This window comes from Anabrus simplex, chromosome 1 (genome assembly GCF_040414725.1).
Source record: "Anabrus simplex isolate iqAnaSimp1 chromosome 1, ASM4041472v1, whole genome shotgun sequence".
Taxonomy (NCBI): Eukaryota; Metazoa; Arthropoda; class Insecta; order Orthoptera; family Tettigoniidae; genus Anabrus; species Anabrus simplex.
The window spans coordinates 1,225,084,777-1,225,106,047 of record NC_090265.1 but is presented as its reverse complement, the minus strand read 5'-3'; the positions used below and the strand labels follow the sequence as shown (position 1 = coordinate 1,225,106,047).

The 21,271-nt window shown below is 39.5% G+C and overlaps 1 protein-coding gene across 3 annotated transcripts in view; it reads left to right on the top strand.

The window, feature by feature from the left end:
• Positions 1 to 21,271, top strand: part of LOC136858212 (very long chain fatty acid elongase AAEL008004) — a 99,082-nt gene that overhangs the window by 52,967 nt on the left and 24,844 nt on the right. For all 3 annotated transcript variants that reach the window (XM_067137594.2, XM_067137593.2, XM_067137595.2), the window contains exons 4-6: positions 3,876 to 3,956; positions 16,141 to 16,197; positions 19,623 to 19,728. In XM_067137594.2, coding sequence (XP_066993695.2) covers positions 3,876 to 3,956; positions 16,141 to 16,197; positions 19,623 to 19,728 — 244 coding nt within the window. The remainder of the gene's footprint in view (positions 1 to 3,875; positions 3,957 to 16,140; positions 16,198 to 19,622; positions 19,729 to 21,271) is intronic.

The window sequence follows — 21,271 nt, the reverse complement described above, 5'->3', positions numbered from 1 at the left end:
ACGTGGAGAAGCTCGAGCATGGGGCCACAGTAAATGCACAGCGCTATGAAGGCACGCTGCAGAAAATGAGGTACTCCGTAAAGTCAAAAAATTCGGGAGATAGTGGGATCGAACCCCACTGACAGCAGCCCTGAAGATGTTCCTGCATGGTTTGCCATTTTCATACCAGGCAAATTCTGGGGCTGTACCTTGATTAAGACCACGGTCGCTTTCTTCCCAGTCTTAGGCCTGTCCTATCCCATTGTCGCCACAAGACCTCCCTGACCGAGCGAGTGGCCACGTGTTTTTTTACAAGACTGTCAACTTGCATTCGGGATATAGTGGGTTCTACCCCACTGTCAGTAGCACTGAAGATAGTTTTCCGTGGTTTCCCATTTTAACACCAGGCAAACGTTGGGGATATCGAAGACTTACTTCTAAAACCTCGTATGTCCCGATGTTCTTCCTACGCATGATTTTCCTTAAGGCTGGCCACGACTCCCGGCCACATATGGATATGCAGTCCATCAGAATAATTTTCATTGTGATCAATTTCCTATGCTGATGTGTAAAGGAAAATGGACCTTACCATATCGTATAGTAGGGATGTTGTTTGAATCACGTATTTACGCACTCCTAGAGTATAATGCATTTAAGGTTCAATTTCCTGTACAGATTAGCATAGGAAAATGAACAGAACGAAATTTGTTCTGATAGGCTGCATATCAATATGTGGCTGGGAGGCGTGAGCAGTCTTAAGGAATATAATGGGTAGAAAGAGCATTGCGAGATACGAGGTTTTAGAAGTAAGCCGTCGATATACCTTCATTAAGACCACGGTAGGTTCCTTCCCACTCCTAGCCCTTTCTATCCCATCGATGCCATAATATCTATGTGCGTCGATGCGACGTATAGCAAATTTTAGAAAAAGACTTTTCTGACTCGATGCGACGTACAACAAATAGTAAAACAAAACAAAAATTCACTACATCCACCACTACCATCACCTTGAAATATATACCAGTAAAACTGTTGTCGGATGGAATACGGGCAGTGCCTGTTCTTAAGACACCGTTAGGAAGCTGAGAGGAAACACAGGAGAAGGCACATGGAACGGACCCAAGATTTGTTTTTTTTTTTTGCTAGTGGCTTTACGTCGCACCGACTCATGTATGTCTTATGGCTACGATGGGATAGGAAATGCCTGGGAGTTGGAAGGAAGCGGCTGTAGCCTTAATTAAGGTACAGCCCCAGCATTATCCTGGTGTGAAAATGGGAAACCACAGAAAACGATCTTCAGGGCTGCCGACAATGGGGTTCGAACCAATATCTCCCGGATGCAAGCTCACAGCCGCGCGCCCCTAACCACACGGCCAACTCGCCCGGTGTACCCAAGATCTGGTATGGTACAACTTTTAAGGAATGGCACATTTCTGGTCTGGATTTCTCGTGGCATTCCATAGTATTTCAACCGCTATAAATAAGTGGAAAAAACATATTTTGAACAGACACTCCTCTTATGAGCATTATTGCAGCGCCCTCGTACTTTTTATCAGATAATGTGGAAAGTATTGCCCGGGATATACAATATATACATTAATTTAGAGAATAAACACTTCCCTCATGAGAAAGTTACCCATAATGACAAAATATACGGCTTACATTAATAATAGTATAGGTATAGAGGATGCCACGTTATTGACAGCGAACCATTCAAGGCTTTGAGAATCACATTCTTCGTCGACGATACTGGTAGGTTGAATCTTCAGAAAATTTCTTCAAACTATTTGGATACTGTTCCTCTAGCACCGATCATTAGGCCTATCACCTCGATGTTATCCAATCCATATCCAGAAGGTCACAGTTGGCTCATGAATTCTCTTATTTTCCTTGTGTACTTCGCTGGGGTGGTTAGCGTGCGATTCAGATCTAACCGTAGGATCAATAATGTTTCCACTGGTGTTATTTTTGAAGGCTCTCATATCAATCCTACGGGTACTCCCGTTCTCCGACGACACAAGGACATCGTCGTGCACTGTGTGACCAGCTTCTCTTAACTGAGCGATGGTGATTCGTATCAAATGGTGTCTAGTAAGGCGGAGGGTTTCACCGTAGGGACAGTATCCTAGGACATGTGATAGGGTTTCTATCTCGTTGTGGCAATGCCGGCAACAATTATTGTCCTGGGACCTGCCTGGCACGGCTCGAACGGCTGCGATGTTAGCGGTCATCTTTGACTTTCAAAACATGAAAGCGACCGAGTTCCTGTGATAGATGCTGTGTATATTTCAGTACGATTGGTAGACTGATATGTAATAGCACCTTCTGGTTTGGTGAGGAGAGCACTCCACATTTCCCTAATACACCTCTTCAGTAACACCTGGGCTTGTTATGATTTGGGGATTCGACAAACTTAATATACAATGTATTGATTAAACTGTCCCTTACAGAAAGCTAACAACAATTCAACTCACAACAGCGTTCAAAATATTTTGGAAGCTATATATAAGTAAACAGCAAGCAAGGTATTATATACACGGTACAAGAACATCATCCAGATTGCTGTATATTAAGTGATTAGCTGTGATCTTGCATTCGGTAGATGGTAGGTTCAAATCCCATAGTCGGTAGCCCTGAAGATGGTTTTCCTTGCTTTCCATTTTCACAACATATAACTGCTGGGGTTGTACCTTAATTAAAGCCACTGCCACTTCTTTCCCAATTTTAGCCATTTCCCATCCTTCCGTCAGCGAAACCCTTCGATGTGTTAGTGTGACGTTAAACCACTAGCCTAAAAAGAGAAATAAAAAAGGAAAGCTATATATTCACACCTTCTATAGACATACAAAAACCTAGAAGAAAATGATTCCTTTATTTTTTACTTCAATTCTTGCTGTTTTCTAATTGTTGTTGTTGTTTATTATAAATTCTTTCTTCCCTACAGGCTGTCCGAAAACAAAGAATACACAATATTGATTAAAAAAGAAATAGTTTGTATAGAACTCGAAGAAAATAAAAACAATTGTGAAATAAGAACGACAATGTTAAAAAATTTAAAAAACAATTAGTGAATTTAAAAGATGCAAAAACATCCAAAATGTTTTAAGAAAAACTTGAGAAATAATTCCAACAAAACTTAAAATATAATGTATTATGATTCGGACTTGAGGCCAGCTGATGTTATTTCGATGAGTATACGTTATGTTTCAAAATGAGTATAGATCCCCTGGGAGCTTTAATCCTCCAGTCCACGAGTTCATCAGTTCTAATCCCGAAGACTCTCATGATTTGCACCACCTGTATGTAACTTTCAATTAAATGATTTAGCGCACTCCTCAAATATATTTTTTCACGATATACCTCCCAAATTGTCAGAACCCGAGTTAATCCGTAATTCATTTACCAGTGCAAACACTACAATAACTACAGTAATATAATATATTTCGTACTTTAGAATTATTTAATTATTCATATACTAAACATGCTATTTCTTGTGGTTTATTACATGAAAATACTCTGCAACCAGCAATGGGCAAAGTTCGTGTATTGATGACAAAACCCCAACCATGTAAAAGGAACCATCGGATTCAAGCTTAAGTATCACTACTCTGAACTAATTTGATGTATGAAACAAAACTCTTAAATATAAATTTGTGAAATTTAATCTTGAAACATAATTGAATGCTGTATATGAATTTTCAAGAAACATGAAGTTCTGGCTGAAAGTATGAGTTATAATAAAACTTTCTTAAATTCAATAGGAACCTTTACCATTAAAAATGTCTTGCTTTCAGTATCCCAGGCATTAAGTTGCACACGCCATTCAATTTAGAAACATCTTTTCTTTTAATTTTTATTTCCCTACAGGTTGCTAATTGATGTTTTTGTATTTCTAGTGCCTTTTGAATATTACTAATGAAGAAATCAATTGGCAATGTATGCCCGTTCTTCACGACAACAGTTACCTTTCAGTACTGGTAAGATTGCATTATTTCTTTTCACTATAACAAAAATATCAGGGTTGATTAAACATGAATGAGATTTTATATTAAATTCTTCATCGAGAGAAGAGGATTGGTATATTTCGTAATAGCAATATTGCGGGAAATGTTTATAAAGGCTGGTAGCCCTATATTATTTTATACATATTTTACGACCTACAAACCAAGTTATCCTTTTTATTTTCCTTCTGAAGATTTAAACCAGGGAGTTTGTGCACCCTGGAATGTCATGTATCATTTGCCCTTGAAGCTCTTTTCTTGGGATACTCTTAACAGGGTAAATACTGGAAAGTATTTTAATAAATATAGAAAGACTGTGAGTTTGAGTTTATGTGACGTGTAATTTCAGAAACTACTGGACAGATTTTGAAATTTCTTTCACCATTTGAAATACATCGTCATTTCTGGTAACATAGGCTATGTATCATCTCGGAATATCGAAGGATTCCAACGAGAACCGTGATTTGAGACCTTTAACACATTTAGCATAGGATAATACAGGCGAAATATCGAACTTAGAATGAGATAAAGCCGTGAAGAACAAAACTTTGTAGGTCGCTGTGAGGGCTACGTTTTAAGGCCCGTAAATTAACCTTTTTCGAGATATTGGCACCATACTCCCCCGCTGAAGGAATCGGATGAAAGAAATGATCGGCTGTAAACATGACAACGTCAGCTCAAGTGTTTTATAAAAGAGGCCTGGGACCCTTAAAATCTAATACTCTGCCTAAACAGTTAGTCCTATTGAACAATGGAGCGCACAAGTGTACTTGGAATTCGATTTGCCGTAAACAAAGTTAATATGAATTTTCTTCGTATCTCTAATAGTTTCCGAGAAAATGGCTTCCTGTGCTTTGGCGCATGCTTTATATTTGGTCTCTTGGTTTCTTGACGAACCATGCTCAAATTTGACAAGCTTACAACTGAAATATTTGGTTAACATATAGGATGCTAATACAGTGTATCTTAAGGGGGGTCCTGCAGGAAAATAAAATGTGGAGCGAATTTTAGGAAAATTTACACTTGGAGCCGTAAGAGTGAATACCGTGCCTAAACTGTTAGTCCTATTAAATAATGGAGTCAGCAAGTGTACTTAAAATTATATGTATCCTAGAAAAAAGTTTGTAAGCATTTCCTTCGTAATTCTACCAGTAGTTCAGGCAAAGGTGCTTTTTTGTGATTTACTATCATACCATCCCTTAAGCGATCCATATAGCAAAAGAAAATGTGAAGCAACTCAGAAAAAAACGTAAGCCTGTGACCCTCAAAAGTGAAGAACGTCGCTGCCGGGACGAAACCTCTTATGTGAAATATTTTAGCTTAGAACTATGGCCGGTAAGGTTCTGTTCTCTAAGGTGCAATATTGTGTGACTATTGTCAAGGCATTCTCGCTCTTCATAATGTATTATAACCTTCCAATGAATGTAAGATTGGAGTTGGTGAAGACATTGGAAGTTTATGGTGAAATCAACATCAATGAAATCGTATGTCCGAGTACTACACGTCCAGGTGTGTCAGAAACCCAAATAACTCGCTCAACTATATGAACAACAGGCAACGGATTGAAGGTATCGGCAAGAATGATAAGCTATGACCCCTGTGGTATCACGTTAAATTATGGTGGATAATAATAAGATCGTGGCACATAATACAGAATTAAGTAAATATTGCAGTTTCCTCAAGTAAAGTTTGTTAAATGTAAATAAATGGCGAGAATATTAATGATAGAAATGTATCGGAGGCCATGGAATGAGTTGAATTAATTGGGCAAAGTTCAATCTGTATATGAGGGCCATACCCTGCTTTGCCGACGTAAATGATCATACAAGAGTATTAAGAAGTCAGGTGTTTTGATTGTCAAAAACATATGGAAGCTAGGAAATATGGAGAAATCTTTTAAAAGCAAACCTTATTAGATCTTGTTTTTCAAATAAGAGTAGACTACAGTTCTGTTAAAAATTCAGAGAGGATTAGAGCTGTTGCACACGAAGCGAAAGAGATCAGACGAAAAGCTAGATCACAATACAATACTGACAGATTGTAATAATAATAATAATAATAATAACCGTTGTACAACAAAATACGTATTTTGTTTTCTCAGAATATTGAGGCAAGTGTTGTATACGAATATTTTAAATAATATTAATGCATGCAACCCTACTCTAACAAATAATTATAAGTTTCAGGTAACATGAAGCCAGAGACCATTGGATACGATTATGAGATGTATATGAATCCCAACATGTCCAGTTAAATTACAATAGGATCTCGACAGACCTGACGAGAACCGGGATGGACACCAATGGTTGAAACAAATACTAGAGGATGAGAGGTGTCTTCTTCACGAAGCCAACGAAGGATGAGTACTCAAAGTCAATGTCTTATTATCCCGCTATGTAGCCGCTTTTTTTAAAGTAGAGTAGTATGTTTTTTCTTTATGTCAATTTGTGACATGCCAAATTATACAACTTGAAGGCAACCGTTCTACTTGTCAATCATTGCCTTACGATGGATAAGAGTGTTGTGAATTGTATCGTAAATGATCCTGAAAGTGATATATCGTACACTATGTCTTGTAAATCTAAGTGATCGCTAGCAAGGTTATACAGATAGACTTAGGCATGGATAACATTCGTGTTGAAATAGTGTCATTATGGAGATATTTTAGCCCAATTCGTGTTTCTAATATACACTGACTGACAGAGCAAATGCAACACCAAGAAGGAGTGGTTCGAAAGGGATGAAAGTTGGGGAAAAAACAGAGACGGCACGGACGAATAATTGATGTTTATTTCAAACCGATATGCAGGTTACACAATGCGCACGGCATCGACTCAGTAGGATGTAAGACCACCGCGAGCGGCGATGCACGCAGAAACACGTCGAGGTACAGAGTCAATAAGAGTGCGGATGGTGTCCTGAGGGATGGTTCTCCATTCTCTGTCAACCATTTGCCACAGTTGGTCGTCCGTACGAGGCTGGGGCAGAGTTTGCAAACGGCGTCCAATGAGATCCCACACGTGTTCGATTGGTGAGAGATCCGGAGAGTACGCTGGCCACGGAAGCATCTGTACACCTCGTAGAGCCTGTTGGGAGATGCGAGCAGTGTGTGGGCGGGCATTATCCTGCTGAAACAGAGCATTGGGCAGCCCCTGAAGGTACGGGAGTGCCACCGGCCGCAGCACATGCTGCACGTAGCGATGGGCATTTAACGTGCCTTGAATACGCACTAGAGGTGACGTGGAATCATACGCAATAGCGCCCCAAACCATGATGCCGCGTTGTCTAGCGGTAGCGCGCTCCACAGTTACTGCCGGATTTGACCTTTCTCCACGCCGACGCCACACTCGTCTGCGGTGACTATCACTGACAGAACAGAAGCGTGACTCATCGGAGAACACGACGTTCCGCCATTCCCTCATCCAAGTCGCTCTAGCCCGGCACCATGCCAGGCGTGCACGTCTATGCTGTGGAGTCAATGGTAGTCTTCTGAGCGGACGCCGGGAGTGCAGGCCTCCTTCAACCAATCGACGGGAAATTGTTCTGGTCGATATTGGAACAGCCAGGGTGTCTTGCACATGCTGAAGAATGGCGGTTGACGTGGCGTGCGGGGCTGCCACCGCTTGGCGGCGGATGCGCCGATCCTCCCGTGCTGACGTCACTCGGGCTGCGCCTGGACCCCTCGCACGTGCCACATGTCCCTGCGCCAACCATCGTCGCCACAGGCGCTGCACCGTGGACACATCCCTATGGGTATTGGCTGCGATTTGACGAAGCGACCAACCTGCCCTTCTCAGCTCGATCACCATACCCCTCGTAAAGTCGTCTGTCTGCTGGAAATGCCTCCGTTGACGGCGGCCTGGCATTCTTAGCTATACACGTGTCCTGTGGCACACGACAACACGTTCTACAATGACTGTCGGCTGAGAAATCACGGTACGAAGTGGGCCATTCGCCAACGCCGTGTCCCATTTATCGTTCGCTACGTGCGCCGCACAGCGGCGCATTTCACATCATGAGCATACCTCAGTGACGTCAGTCTACCCTGCAATTGGCATAAAGTTCTGACCACTCCTTCTTGGTGTTGCATTTGCTCTGTCAGTCAGTGTATATTAGAAGGAGTCGACAATCATAAATGTGCGTAATTTAGAATCATCAGCGATCATATTGTTATGTTGAGCACAGTGTTCGGGAAGGTAATTGTGATGTTATTATGATAATATTGCTTTAACATGGTGATGAGATTAGTAGTCTTCGTAACGTGAAGTGTCTGAGTATATTTTCGTAATGAAATGAGAATTCGTTGAGCATGACATATGTGTGATGTGATGAAGTGTTTATTGATAGGATCGTCGAAATATGTAAATGGTTGATATTATATGAATTGTCGTGAATGTGTCATTGGGATTATGCATTTTATAGAATGGTGCGATGTAGAGGTCCTGGTGAGATTTATTGTGGTAGGAATTGAATTAGTCATGCGTGTGGATTCGATATTGCTATAATGAATGGTAATTACTTAGGCATGAAGCGGTATTTACAATGATATTTCAAGGTATTTCGAGAACACTGATAGGATGATCGTCTAAATTATATTAATTAAATACAGTATAGATAGTTGCGCACAATATTGGGTTGACATAAGATCTTCACGAATTAATAATACCACATAGTTGAGAACCATGTCACAAAAGAGTGTGTATGATCTTCATTTGTATATGGTGAGTAAATTAATTCCTCTTGCTAGCTGGATTTATTTTGTAGACCATTGAACTTGACGCTTAGAGCTGATGTAGTTTTACAGGTTGAACTCGCGGAAGACACCAGAGCTGCAGAGTCATCGTAGTTTTGAAATTATTGTAGTTGGCGATGGTTATGTTTTCAAATGTCCATTATTTAGGTGCTGATGCCGGTGGAGCCCAGAAGAGATCAATTTCATTTCTTATTTGCTCAATGTTATTGATAGATGGATTACGATGTTTCCTTATGCTATTTGATCATTTTCTTGACCGGTATGTTAATCATTAACATAGCTCACCGGTGCGTTCAAGTTGTTAGGTAGATTTTCAACAAATTTAGCGATGATTTAAGCATAATAACGGGATGTTGAGACATTTATTTGAGTCAGAATAGGCGTGCCAAGCCAACAAGAATTAACGATTTCTAACCATCAGTTTGAAGATAAATGTTACGAGAGGTGCCCGCTAAAACAAGGTTGTAAAAATAAAACAAACATTTTAACGTAAAAGAACAGCTTCCTGAAATATAAGCATTGAGATATTGATTTTCCTTTGATTTTCCGATTAAATCAATACTATCACTGATGTATGAGAAAAATATTGACAAGAGTTGGAAGGTAGGTATTTTCTTTTTATTTAATTAACGTAACAGTCAATCAGTTCTAGTATCCATTTGTGTTGTTTTCATTTTCATTAATCTTGTATCTGTTATTTATATTAATTTCTAGTCATTAAACGGAAAATCCTTCCATGAAAGGTATATTTTCGGTGATCTCATTTTTTATAGTATAAGGAACGTCATGATGATAACCTAGATTAGGATAGCAATTAGTAATCGTCTTCTCGCGTCAGTCGAACCAACATAAATCCACCATGCGATCCTGTGACCCAACTCGATGAACTTTCTCGTCCCTTGAGTGGAGGCTCATGTATCTCCGCGTGACACCGGCAGAGGCGCAGCCTCAACATCAAGAACCCTGAACTGAGAGATTCGTGAAAGGTCACAGTGTGTACTGCGGGTCAGTATATCTCTAAAAATATTTTCACATAGGAGATTTTGTCCCGGCAACGACGATAAGCTGCCTGAATGGTTAGTCCTATTAAACGCTGGATCACAGCAGGTGCATTTAAAATTCGATTTAACAGAAAAAGTTGTATATCGTCGTTGCCTGGACGAAACCTCCTATGTGATAATATTTTTGGAGGTACACTGATCCGCAGCACATACATTATGAAGAGCGAGAATGTCTTGACAACTGTCACACAATATTGCACCTTAGATGACAGAACCTCACCGGCCAAAGTTCTAAGCTAAAATATTTCACATAGGAGGTTTCGTCCCGGCAACGACGATATGAATTTTATTCGTAACTCTCATAATCTCTACGGTATCTGTATCTATCTAGATATACTTCTATATCTGTACTAATATGTAAAGGGAGACTATGAGTTCGTTTGTATGTAATGGGTAATCTCATACACTTCCCGACCGGTTTTGACATTTCATTTAAGGGCTGCCGACAGTGGAGTTTGAACCCACTATCTCCTGAATGCAAGCTTATAGCTGCGCGCCCCTTACCGCACGGCCAACTCCCTCGGTCTCTAATAACTTCTCAGAAAATAATCTTTCTGTTTTGGCGCGTACTTTTGAGGGTTGGAATGTGATGTCCATACATTAAACGCATGAAATAAGCCGCAAAATGGCGGAAGCTGTACCATTTAATTCGAAAACTGCTACACACAATCGTGTGTGATTCTCGGCTCCTAGTCACCCTCCCTCCTTTTCTTTATTTTTCACACTAACCAAGTACAAACCATATATAACTGGCTCCGTTTCATTACACTTGAGTCGAGTGTGAGTCTATCTTATTTTGAATGTCTTTAATTGTCAAGGAACTTGAGGAGATTAAACAAATGACGAAACAAAAACAGAAACTCACTCGGTCAGCTGTCACAGGATGGCGGTTCACTGTAAGTTACTGAACTAATATAATATACCATAACATAATGTAGTATAAATGCTTTCTGTACTCATTCTCAGCCTTCGTGATATACAACATTCTCCAAGTTGTTATGACAAATTGGAAACATACCCTTTCTAGGCAATTGTCCGATTCGTTGGCTGAACGATCAGCGTACTGGCCTTCGGTTCAGAGGGATCCGGGTTCGATTCCCGGCCGGGTCGGGGATTTTAACCTTAACTGGTTAATTCCAGTGGCACGGTGGCTGGGTGTATGTGTTGTCTTCATCATCATTTCATCCTCATCACGACGCGCAGGTCGCCTACGGGAGTCAAATAGAAAGACCTGCACCTGGCGAGCCGAACCCGCCTTGGAATATCCCGGCACTAAAAGCCATACGACATTTCATTTTCATTTCTAGGCAATTGTTTTACACGGTATCTATACGCAGGTCAATTATCCCATATACATTCCAACAATAAATCATTAATATTAATCGTTAACAACTTTTCATTTGAATTTATACTTACGTAGACAGGTATTAAAAACCACTTTATTGCGTTAATATTGTTGTCCTGTTTGTTTTCAGTCCATTGGCGGCCCTTCAAGACTTTGGGGAAATCACGAAGAGAGTGTTTCTGAGGATGTAAAAAGGCAGGTGGAGAGTGAGTGCCTGTCATTATAATGAAAACTGTCCAACTCGATTGTGACTGGCAATAGGCAAGGGGGCCAGCCATCATAATGAAAGCTCCCCAAATCGATTGTGACTAGCAGAAGGCAAGGGGCCTCCCATTACAATGAAAACTCCCTAAACCGGCCTTCACGTGAGAAACGACCTTCGCATTGTGTTTCTGGGTTAACGCTAAGAGCTCTGCAATTTATTAAAACTACAACGTGTAAACTATTTCATTTAGAATTCTGTATACAATATAAAATTCCGTAGCGAAGCACGGGTAAACCAGTTACCGGTAGTATATACATAAAAGTGAAAACCCAGTGGCTCAGTGACTGATAAATGTGTCTCTGGAATACCATAATGAAGCAAGTTCAAATTCTCACTAGGGTTGCACGTACATGTTATGTGCTCACTAAGAAATGATTTGAAAAATTTCCGTCTGTGTACGGTATAGGTAAGGGTAAGGGTTATTCTGCCCGAAGGCAGGTCCGAACCTCCGCAGAGGTGTTCCTGAACCGGAGTTTACGTGCGGTAGGGTGGCCAGTTCCTTTCCGCTCCTCCATTCCCTTACCCCCACCAACAGCGCGTGGCAACTTATCCAACTTCTGACCACGCCCAATGTTGCTTAACTTCGGAGATCTTACGGGATCCGGTGTTTCGGCCGTTGGCTGTACGGTATAGAATGGGGGTTAAATCCCTATAAGCAAAAGTAGTACATAATCCAAAACCGTTCGCTGTACCAAGTTGAAATTCGCAGAGTTGTCGTGTATGTTAAATGAAACGATGTTTGAGGAACCTTCACCTTTTAGGCGGTAAACGGGGTTTATCACCCGAAAACAAAAATAAAAAATTCCTTCCTCCAAACCCGTCTGATTTATGAACTTGAAATTTCGCGTATGGTTGCTCTTATTGAGGGTCAATGCCGTTTAGCTCTGAGAACAAAATCGTTCATTCCAGCGAAATCGTTTGACGTACGAGGTTAAAATTTAATACGATTGCTGCTCTTCGATGTAAATTATGTCATAGAATATTTCAGCCCTAAGGATTTAATTTATATACAAAAAATTCATTCTTTGTCTTACGAAACTGAAATTTGACACGATGGTTACTCTTTTATATATTGCATAAGAAATAATAATAATAATAATAATAATAATAATAATAATAATAATAATAGAATTATTAAGTATCATTAATTATTATAATTATTATTGTTAACCTCCCACCCCTAGGGGGTTAGAGTTAGTTACGAAAATGACGATATGCATTTCTCCAATACTGTTTGACGTACGAAATCAGGTTTATACTAGATAATTCCTCACGTATCCTATATGGTAAATAAGAAGGGTTCAAAATTAAAACCAGTTTTACAGGGTTCATATAATGTTAATGCGGAAATAAATATACTGTATTCATTCCCTTAAACCCGTTTAATAGGCTCCACTGATAGTGTGGTCTCCATAATTTAAAGTTGCAGTGTAACACTGTGTCAAAACACGGGTATCTTGCTAGTAAAATTTAATTCTAAGTGTTAGGAGAACACGAATGGCAGAACACAATGTTCAAGAATGTCTACGATTTCCTTCACTGATTCATAAACATGACTTCAATTAATTTTGTTTATTTTTGTTATTCTGATGTTGCATGAATGTAAATTTGTTCTTTTCTGTATGTTATGCTTTTATACTAAAATAATTTTAAAATATTCACAATGTTAATACACTTCATGTATTTTTATTTTACTATTAGCTTTATGCAAATGTGTCTTTAATTTCGCAGTAATGTTATCGAAATACATATCAGAAATACTGTTTTCCTTAAAAAAGCCATAGGCCTAAAACACGAAATCACAAATGTAAGAACCCTACGAAATGCTGAAAGTACAAATAAAAATGACAATTTTCCGTTTTCAAAAGGATAAAATTCGCAACCTCTAGTTATTGTACATGAATCCATACAAAAACGTTTTCTTTTTATGTAACCTCCACAAATATCAACAAAATTTATCAATTGCGCTGGTAGTTTCTTCATTCCTTCTTTATATAAGAATGTCGGACGGGTGGTATATAGCCAGTTCCACTATAAGTCAAGTATCTCTTTGTCATTGGAAAATATATTTCTACCTTAAGTTCTTTAGTGGTTCAAGCAAATGGTAGTCTCATGGTTACAAATCTGAACTCTAAGGTGGGGTACATCAAGAGCATTCATCCACTTTGGCTCCCGTAACAGCAACATCAGCAGTGAGCTCACTGATGTTATGTCTGCTGGGACATGATCGCTGCCTTCACGAGACGAACTGAACAAGTTGAAAACGTGGACCTACTTGAAAAGAATTCATATTTAATTGACCCAAAGGACAGAGAATGTCTAACAATGACAGGATGTGAGTTACCATCAGTGTTTACTCTAAAGAGAATGGGATATCTAGTCACATAATGCAAGGAAGTCATTTACCATAAATTACAACTGATGACGCAAACGAAAATTGTCGACTGACGTAGTGATGCGACCGTCATTGAACAAGTGTCAAAGAACAACTATCCAATCGGCCAAATCGTTGAAAATCCTTCGTCCAGAGGGGGCGGCCGACGTTGAAGTGGTACACATCATATCGTTACGCTGAAGATGTTGGGGCTCGTTGATACTGTGCTATTACGTGTTACAGTTTTATAGTAACCGATGAAATCACATTGTAGGATTTCCAACTGTAGAATATATATTGCTATTTGCTTTACGTCGCACCGACACAGATTGGCCTTATGGCGACGATGGGATAGGAAAGGCCTAGGAAGTGGAAGGAAGCGGCCGTGGCCTTAATTAAGGTACAGCCCCGGCATTTGCCTGGTGTGAAAATGGGAAACCACGGAAAACTATCTTCAGGGCTGCCGACAGGGGGGCTCGAACCCACTATCTCCCGATTACTGGATACTGGCCGCACTTAAGCGACTGCAGCTATCGAGCTCGGTAACTGTAGAATAAATGGTGGTGGTAAATATTACCTTAATGGAATGTGCAACTAGACAATCATACTCAAGTCCAAGGACTGTCCTGTGGCCACGAAACAGTTCCTAGCTACCTGATAAACAGTTCTCATCTTCATTTCTACACTACGATCTGTTTTTGGAATGAATTCTTTCATCATCCCCCAGGTCATTTTCCACCAATACAGCCTGGATATTCTAAGTGGTTTCTAACGAAAGAGTAGTGTTACCAAAATGTTGCAAACTTTAGGCAGGGAAGACTTGGATGCAAGGAGACGAGCTATTCGACTAAACGGTGTGTTGCGAGCTGTGATGGCGTGAAATGAATTTTTAAAAGTAGAAGAAGGAAGTGTGAAAAAGGTTGGAATTCAATAGAACAATTTGGAGCATATATTCGTTTATAGGAGAAGGAATAGGGACTGGAATAAATTTTCCAAGGGAAAGTTCGATAAATTGTCCAGTCTTTTAATCATTTAACAAAATACTAGGTAAACAACTGATAGGCAATCTGCCACCTGGGCGACAGCCCTACATGTGGATCAATTACGATTGATTGATTGATTGATTGATTGATTGATTGATTGATTGATTGATTGATTGATTGATTGATTGATTGATTGATTGATTGATTGATTGATTCTACAATGGTTGTCTTTAATGGAAAATGGGGTAATGTGTGACCTCGTCAGAAAAGACTTCGTTTCTGTATTAATTTCGTCACAGATCTCTTTCGTGTAACTCTACGCAAAACCTCAGCATTTGTCATCTTTTTTGTCCATGCATCTCTAAGCACATTTCAAAAGAATCCAGGTTTCTGAGGCGTACAGTAACATGGTCCGCACCAGTGTTTGTAGAGTCCGATCCTTTGAAGAATCAGGGTTTCGGCAAGACAAGGGGAAAGGGCCACAAAGGGCGGGAAACTGAAAAACTCCCTACTCCTTACAATCCTAATAACATGAAAAAGAGTTGTTAGTTGACCACAAGAGATCACATAGGAAAGATGAAAGTGAGGAGGCTGGCATAGGTAATTGGAAGCAATACCAGACTCAGTTAGATGTCCTGTGATCACGAACCAACCTTCCCAAGTTGAATGACTCTGTGAGGTTATGCGGTTTAGGCTCCTCTTACGGGGATGTTGTGGATATATTCTACGATCCACCCACAGAGGAGCTGAACAACGAATTGTAAAAAACATTAGGGGACGTAAGCTATTTATTATTATTATTATTATTATTATTATTATTATTATTATTATTATTATTATTATTATTATTATTATTATTATTATTATTATTATTATTATTATTATTATTATTACGAGTTGCTTTACGTCGCACCGACACAGATAGGTCTTACGGCGAAAATGGGACAGGAGAGGGCTAGGAGTGGAAAGGAAGCGGCTGTCGCCTTAATTAAAGTACAGCCCCAGCATTTGCCTGGTGTGAAAATGGGACGAAATTTAGCACTGAGAGATCAAAATTATTAATACATTGGCTGAATGTGAAGTGAAGTTTAGGCGTCTATTTCTGTGTCCAAATTCCTGTGCTGAATACTAGTACAGTGGATTGACGTTAAAGGTGGTTACATGCGGGAATTTATTTTCATTCAAATAGCTCACACTGTAAGGTATACACACTGGTATATAGCGAGTGAGGAAATCTTAAATTATTATTATTATTATTATTATTATTATTATTATTATTATTATTATTATTATTATTATTATTATTATTATTATTATTATTATTATTATTATTATTATTATTATTATATCATTTTTCTTTTTTTCTTTTTTTCTTTCAGATTGAAGAACACGCACATTATTTCGTCTGGCTGAAAGTGTTTGATCTCTTGGATACGGTAAGTGGTGTATGTCTCCTACTATACTGTATTAACTTCCTGACATGTCAACTGTTCTAACCTATATGTTTGTTTAAAATAGAATGAATATTTCAAGTTTCCATTAACGATTTCATACCTGTTTCATGATCTCTTAAAAGTAATCTGAATGAAACGATGAACACTTCTCAGTATCCCCAATATGGTGAAAATGTAATCTAGAAGGAACTTTTACTACTTCGATTCCTCTGCATGGACGAAATTTTGCAATCCATTACGAATCGATGAGTAAGTGGAATGTAGTAATGTAATCAGTGCAGTCTATTTGAGAGATTCTACCCAGCAGCGAGGCGACACCTCGTACTAGAGTGGAAAACTTCACAAAGAACTACTGTGCGAATTCGGCCAAAGTAATATCTTTCTTCACCTTTCATTGTTTTTTCCTGTTCTAAATTTGTTTCTGCGTACTTATTTTAATTCTTTCTTTCTGTTTTCTTTCACTTTTATCCACTGATGCCTGTAAATGTTTTAACCAGCAGAGTAATTTTAATTATGTAACGTTGTCAAATAGACAATCTCCTTGGCAGTATTGAATTAGAGATAGCTGCCGTTTTGGCAAAATATCTCAGCGAATGTAATAGATCTGCGTAGTACATGACTGCGATGCCGTCAGACCTCATACTAGCCGTGTGAGTAACAGGTGAGTACAAGATGGGAAATACACGATATCTCGGTGCGTTTCATCGCCGCCAGATTGTCGGTGCCATAGGTAGGGACTATTCCATGCCCAAAGTCGTGCAGACAATGGGCCTTCCATGGGCTACCGTGTCCCGAGTGTACCACGAGTAGGAAAAGCCACCATCTCCACAGTGAACTGCCGTGGTGGAGTACAGCGTGTTTTTGACAGGGGTCACTGTCGACTTACTTGTGTGGTAAGAATGGATAAAGGGAATACTCGCGAATTCAACGCTGGTTAACAACAATGTGTGAGCAGCCACGCCATGCAGGACCACCTTCTCGCAATGAGGTAGAGAAGCCACCGTCCCACTGCTCACTGCACATCACGAGGCACATAAACCCCACCATTGAACTCACAAAGCACACAGGAAGATCGCCTGGAAAAATGAGTGTGACCAGTTTGTGCACGCTGGTGGCAGTGTGCAAGTGCGCCAAAAGCACTGGAGGCAATGGATCCTCTTGTCAGCAGGGTACAGTTCAGGCCACTGTTCACGTTGGATAAAATTGAACGCCTGGTACATCGGACGCAACATAAAATAACCTGTTTTCACATCATGCCCACCCATTTGTTCACTTCCAGCACACTGCAGAAGACCTGTACATATAGAACGGCATTGCACCGTCCAATCACCCCCGAATTGTGGTTGGTTGATTGATTCGATGAACACCCTGTAGACAAGAGGACGTTTACCTGGTCCCTAAGGTCACCTGAACTCAATCCTGTTGAGTGCATCTAGGCTGCTGTCGAGAGAGGAGTGCGAGCCGTTAATCCATATCCAAAAACTCCGTGTGTTACGGGAGGCTGTGTAGTGGTCATGGAACTGTATGACTTCCAGCGCTTCCACATTTCCATCATCATCATCAGAGTGAAAGGGAATGTTACATGCAGCAAGTCAGGTATCTATTTTTTTTCCTTTTTGCTAGTGGCTTTACGTCGCACCGACACAGATAGGCCTTATGGCGACGATGGGATAGGAAAGGCCTAGAAGTTGGAAGGAAACGGCCGTGGCCTTAATTAAGGTACAGTCCCAGCATTTGCCTGGTGTGAAAATGGGAAACCACGGAAAACCATCTTCAGGGCTGCCGACAGTGGATTCGAATCCACTATCTCCCGAATGCAAGCTCACAGCCGCGCGCCTCTAACCGCACGGCCAACTCGCCCGGTCGTATCTAATTCAATAGCTCATCAGTGAATACTGAGACTCTCCCGAACGCATATACGAATACTGCACTCTTCGGCAATAAGACTGGTTGTACTAAGTTCTCTTCCCGTTCATCACCCCGAGCCTTCACCTGTTATAAAGTAGCCTATGTTAAGTACTGTTATTAACCTCTCGTTTGGATGTGCTTGACGTACCTTACATCATAGACATAGCCGGAATGTTTAAGTTCGAAGAAACTCTCAGTATTGTTCACGATCGTCTGTGCTATTTTTATTATTAATAAACTATCCTCTAAGTTACGTATAAACTTCTACGTTCATTTCTAAATTGTTAATGCACTTGCTACGAAATAAAACTCCCTCTTTTTTTCATTAAACAACTAGAGCACAAACTATTTTATTACTTATTTCATTTTGCATTCGGAGATGGTAGGTTCAAATCTCACCATCGTCAGCCCTGAAGATGCTTATCCGTAGTTTTCCCATTTTCACACCAGGCAAATGCTGAGACTGTACCTTAATTAAGGCTACGGCCGCTTCCTTCCCACTCCTACGCCTTTCCTATCCCATCGTCGCCATAAAACCTATCTGTGTCAGTGCGACTTAAAACAAATTGTAAAAATAAATAGAAAATAAAGTCGTCTGTTGTATTTACCAACTGATTCAGCATAATCCAAGTTGTGTTCTGGAATCCAGTTCTTGAGAAAGTTTGATTTGAGCCTAACCGTTAGTGGTCGCAATTTCCCCATTTTATATGTGTCATCATGTTGGAATTTGTCTGCGCAGTGCAGATATTTTAAAATATACCTACAGCTGAGTCTCCTCATGGAATTGGTAATCACACAATTTCTAATATCGTTTTGAGAATCTCAATAATAAAAATTCCTGGCAGCTGCTTATAGCCTGATGAAACAAGAATGGCAATGGCAGTTTTAATTCCCTCAATAGGAACCTTAGGATCAGGATCATTACAGAGTTCTAAAGCCGACACTCCAGGTATTCAACGAAACTTCTACGTGTGGTTTGTACATCAAACTGATATCAATCGTAGTTTTTGGTAAACAGATCTATCACATTTTCAAGTTTTGATCTCTTTGACATTTTTGTGTTTACTAACATTACATCGTGTTAACTGTACAATGCGGTGGTGACGTACTTGTCCGTGAATTTCTCTTCTTTCTCCCTCTCTCTCTCTCTCTTTTTATTTATACATAATCGTCGTTGTGCCTGCAAAAACCACTATGTGAATTATTTCAGCTTTCAAATTTGACTGGTAAGGATCTTTCATTTAAGGTTGGATATTGTGCGATGATCGTTCTTCCAACATGTGCTGCGGGTCAGTATGTATCGAAAACACGTGGTCACGTAGCGGTTTTAGCAGGCGCAATGACGATGAACAAAACTGGATGTAGTCCAATGCCGTCTGAACGTTTGATCGAGATCATTCGAAGGGCTTTAACTTCTAATCCCGCATCAATATTTGTGACCAAAATTGGGCATTTATTTTTGCTCACATTTGATTGCCAAAATCTTCAACATGTTTCAGATATTCTTCGTACTGCGTAAGAAATTCAACCAGGTGTCGTTCCTTCACGTATATCATCATGCAGCCGTCGTGTTTGGATCGTGGTTGGCTCTTCGTTATGTACCAGGTACAGTGACAAGATTTCAAATAATATATTATTTACGAATTCTATACTTTTAATGTACTTAGTCACTCTTTCCCACCTCTAGCCGATGTAGACGAGAACAAATTTGACTTTTAGTTGCAAAATTATTTTGAACGTCAAGACATTTTCATGGTGTCAACTATCAGTTTAACTGCTCCACTCGTGATGGAAATGCACTGAAGTCTTCTAAAAGGGTACTTTTTCACTTTGATTTATATATCTAATATAATATACCATTAACAATTGCCCCACTATTGGGTAAAAATTTTAATCTACTTAAATACTTCATCCCACGCTTGAACCTTAATTGTAACATTAAAAATGTTATGTTAACAACAATATTAATTTTCGTACCATAACTGAATGTAATTATTCACTTGGCGTCTGCCAGTGAAATAAAATTTAAAATAAGTGAAAAAGTAAATACAGTAAATGACGAGAGTAACTTTAATATTTGCTAAAACTGCAGGTAAATGGGATCCAGAGATCACCATAGGATCCTTCAGTCTTGAATAATACTAATACAGTAATAATAATAATAATAATAATAATAATAATAATAATAATAATAATAATAATAATAATAATAATAATAAACTGTAGAAGATAAAAGATTCTACTCCGGCCGTATCCATAGAGCTACAAGAACTGGTACTTTACTGACAGGGCCTTATATATTACCTCCTGCAAACGTTAGAAAATGGCAGGAACATGATTACAAAGATAACATAAATAAATTGAACTAACTGTTTGACTCTACATATTTATATAGGGTAGGGGCCCTATATCCGGACGATTCAGATTTTTGGATATAGCACATAACAGTAAATATTTCTACCACTGAAATGTATACAGCTTCATTCTATATGCTTTAATGATGCTAGTGGAATTAATAACTTTTGGGTACCCGTGCTTGGCTACGGCATTCTAAATTGTATACGGATTTCTCCGTCAATTACTGTAAAGGCAGTGAGTAAGATTACATTAAATTGCTTCTGCAAACGGACTTCACTGTCATACGCCTCGTTCACTATTCTAGATGGTTGGTCCTATGACATTTTCTCGTATCTCCTATATTTATGGGTAAGATCCAGTTAGTCATTGAATGGGGTGAAATTTGGTACAGTTTTCATTTAATAATAATAATTATTTTTTAATACTCACGTGACACTGGAATCATAACATTTGGCGAACATATGGCCACTGGTCATGTCAATGTGCGTGTCCAATGTCATGATTGCATCTTCCCTGTAAGTGTGTGATAACATATACGTGTAAAAAGTACAAAATTAAACTGAACTCGAGAAATGCAGTTCTATTTAACGTATAAGGGTTAGAGATACGACAAAAATCATAGGCCCAAAGTTGTAGATAACTCCAAATTGAAATGCGATTGTGCTTTCTCTTTTGTGATACGACTTAACGTTTAGCCACCAATTATTCCGAAACGAAGGTCTGCACCGTCGTTAAAATTGCATCCATATTCCGATATTTTCCGGGGCCAAAAGTTACACATTTGCACAGC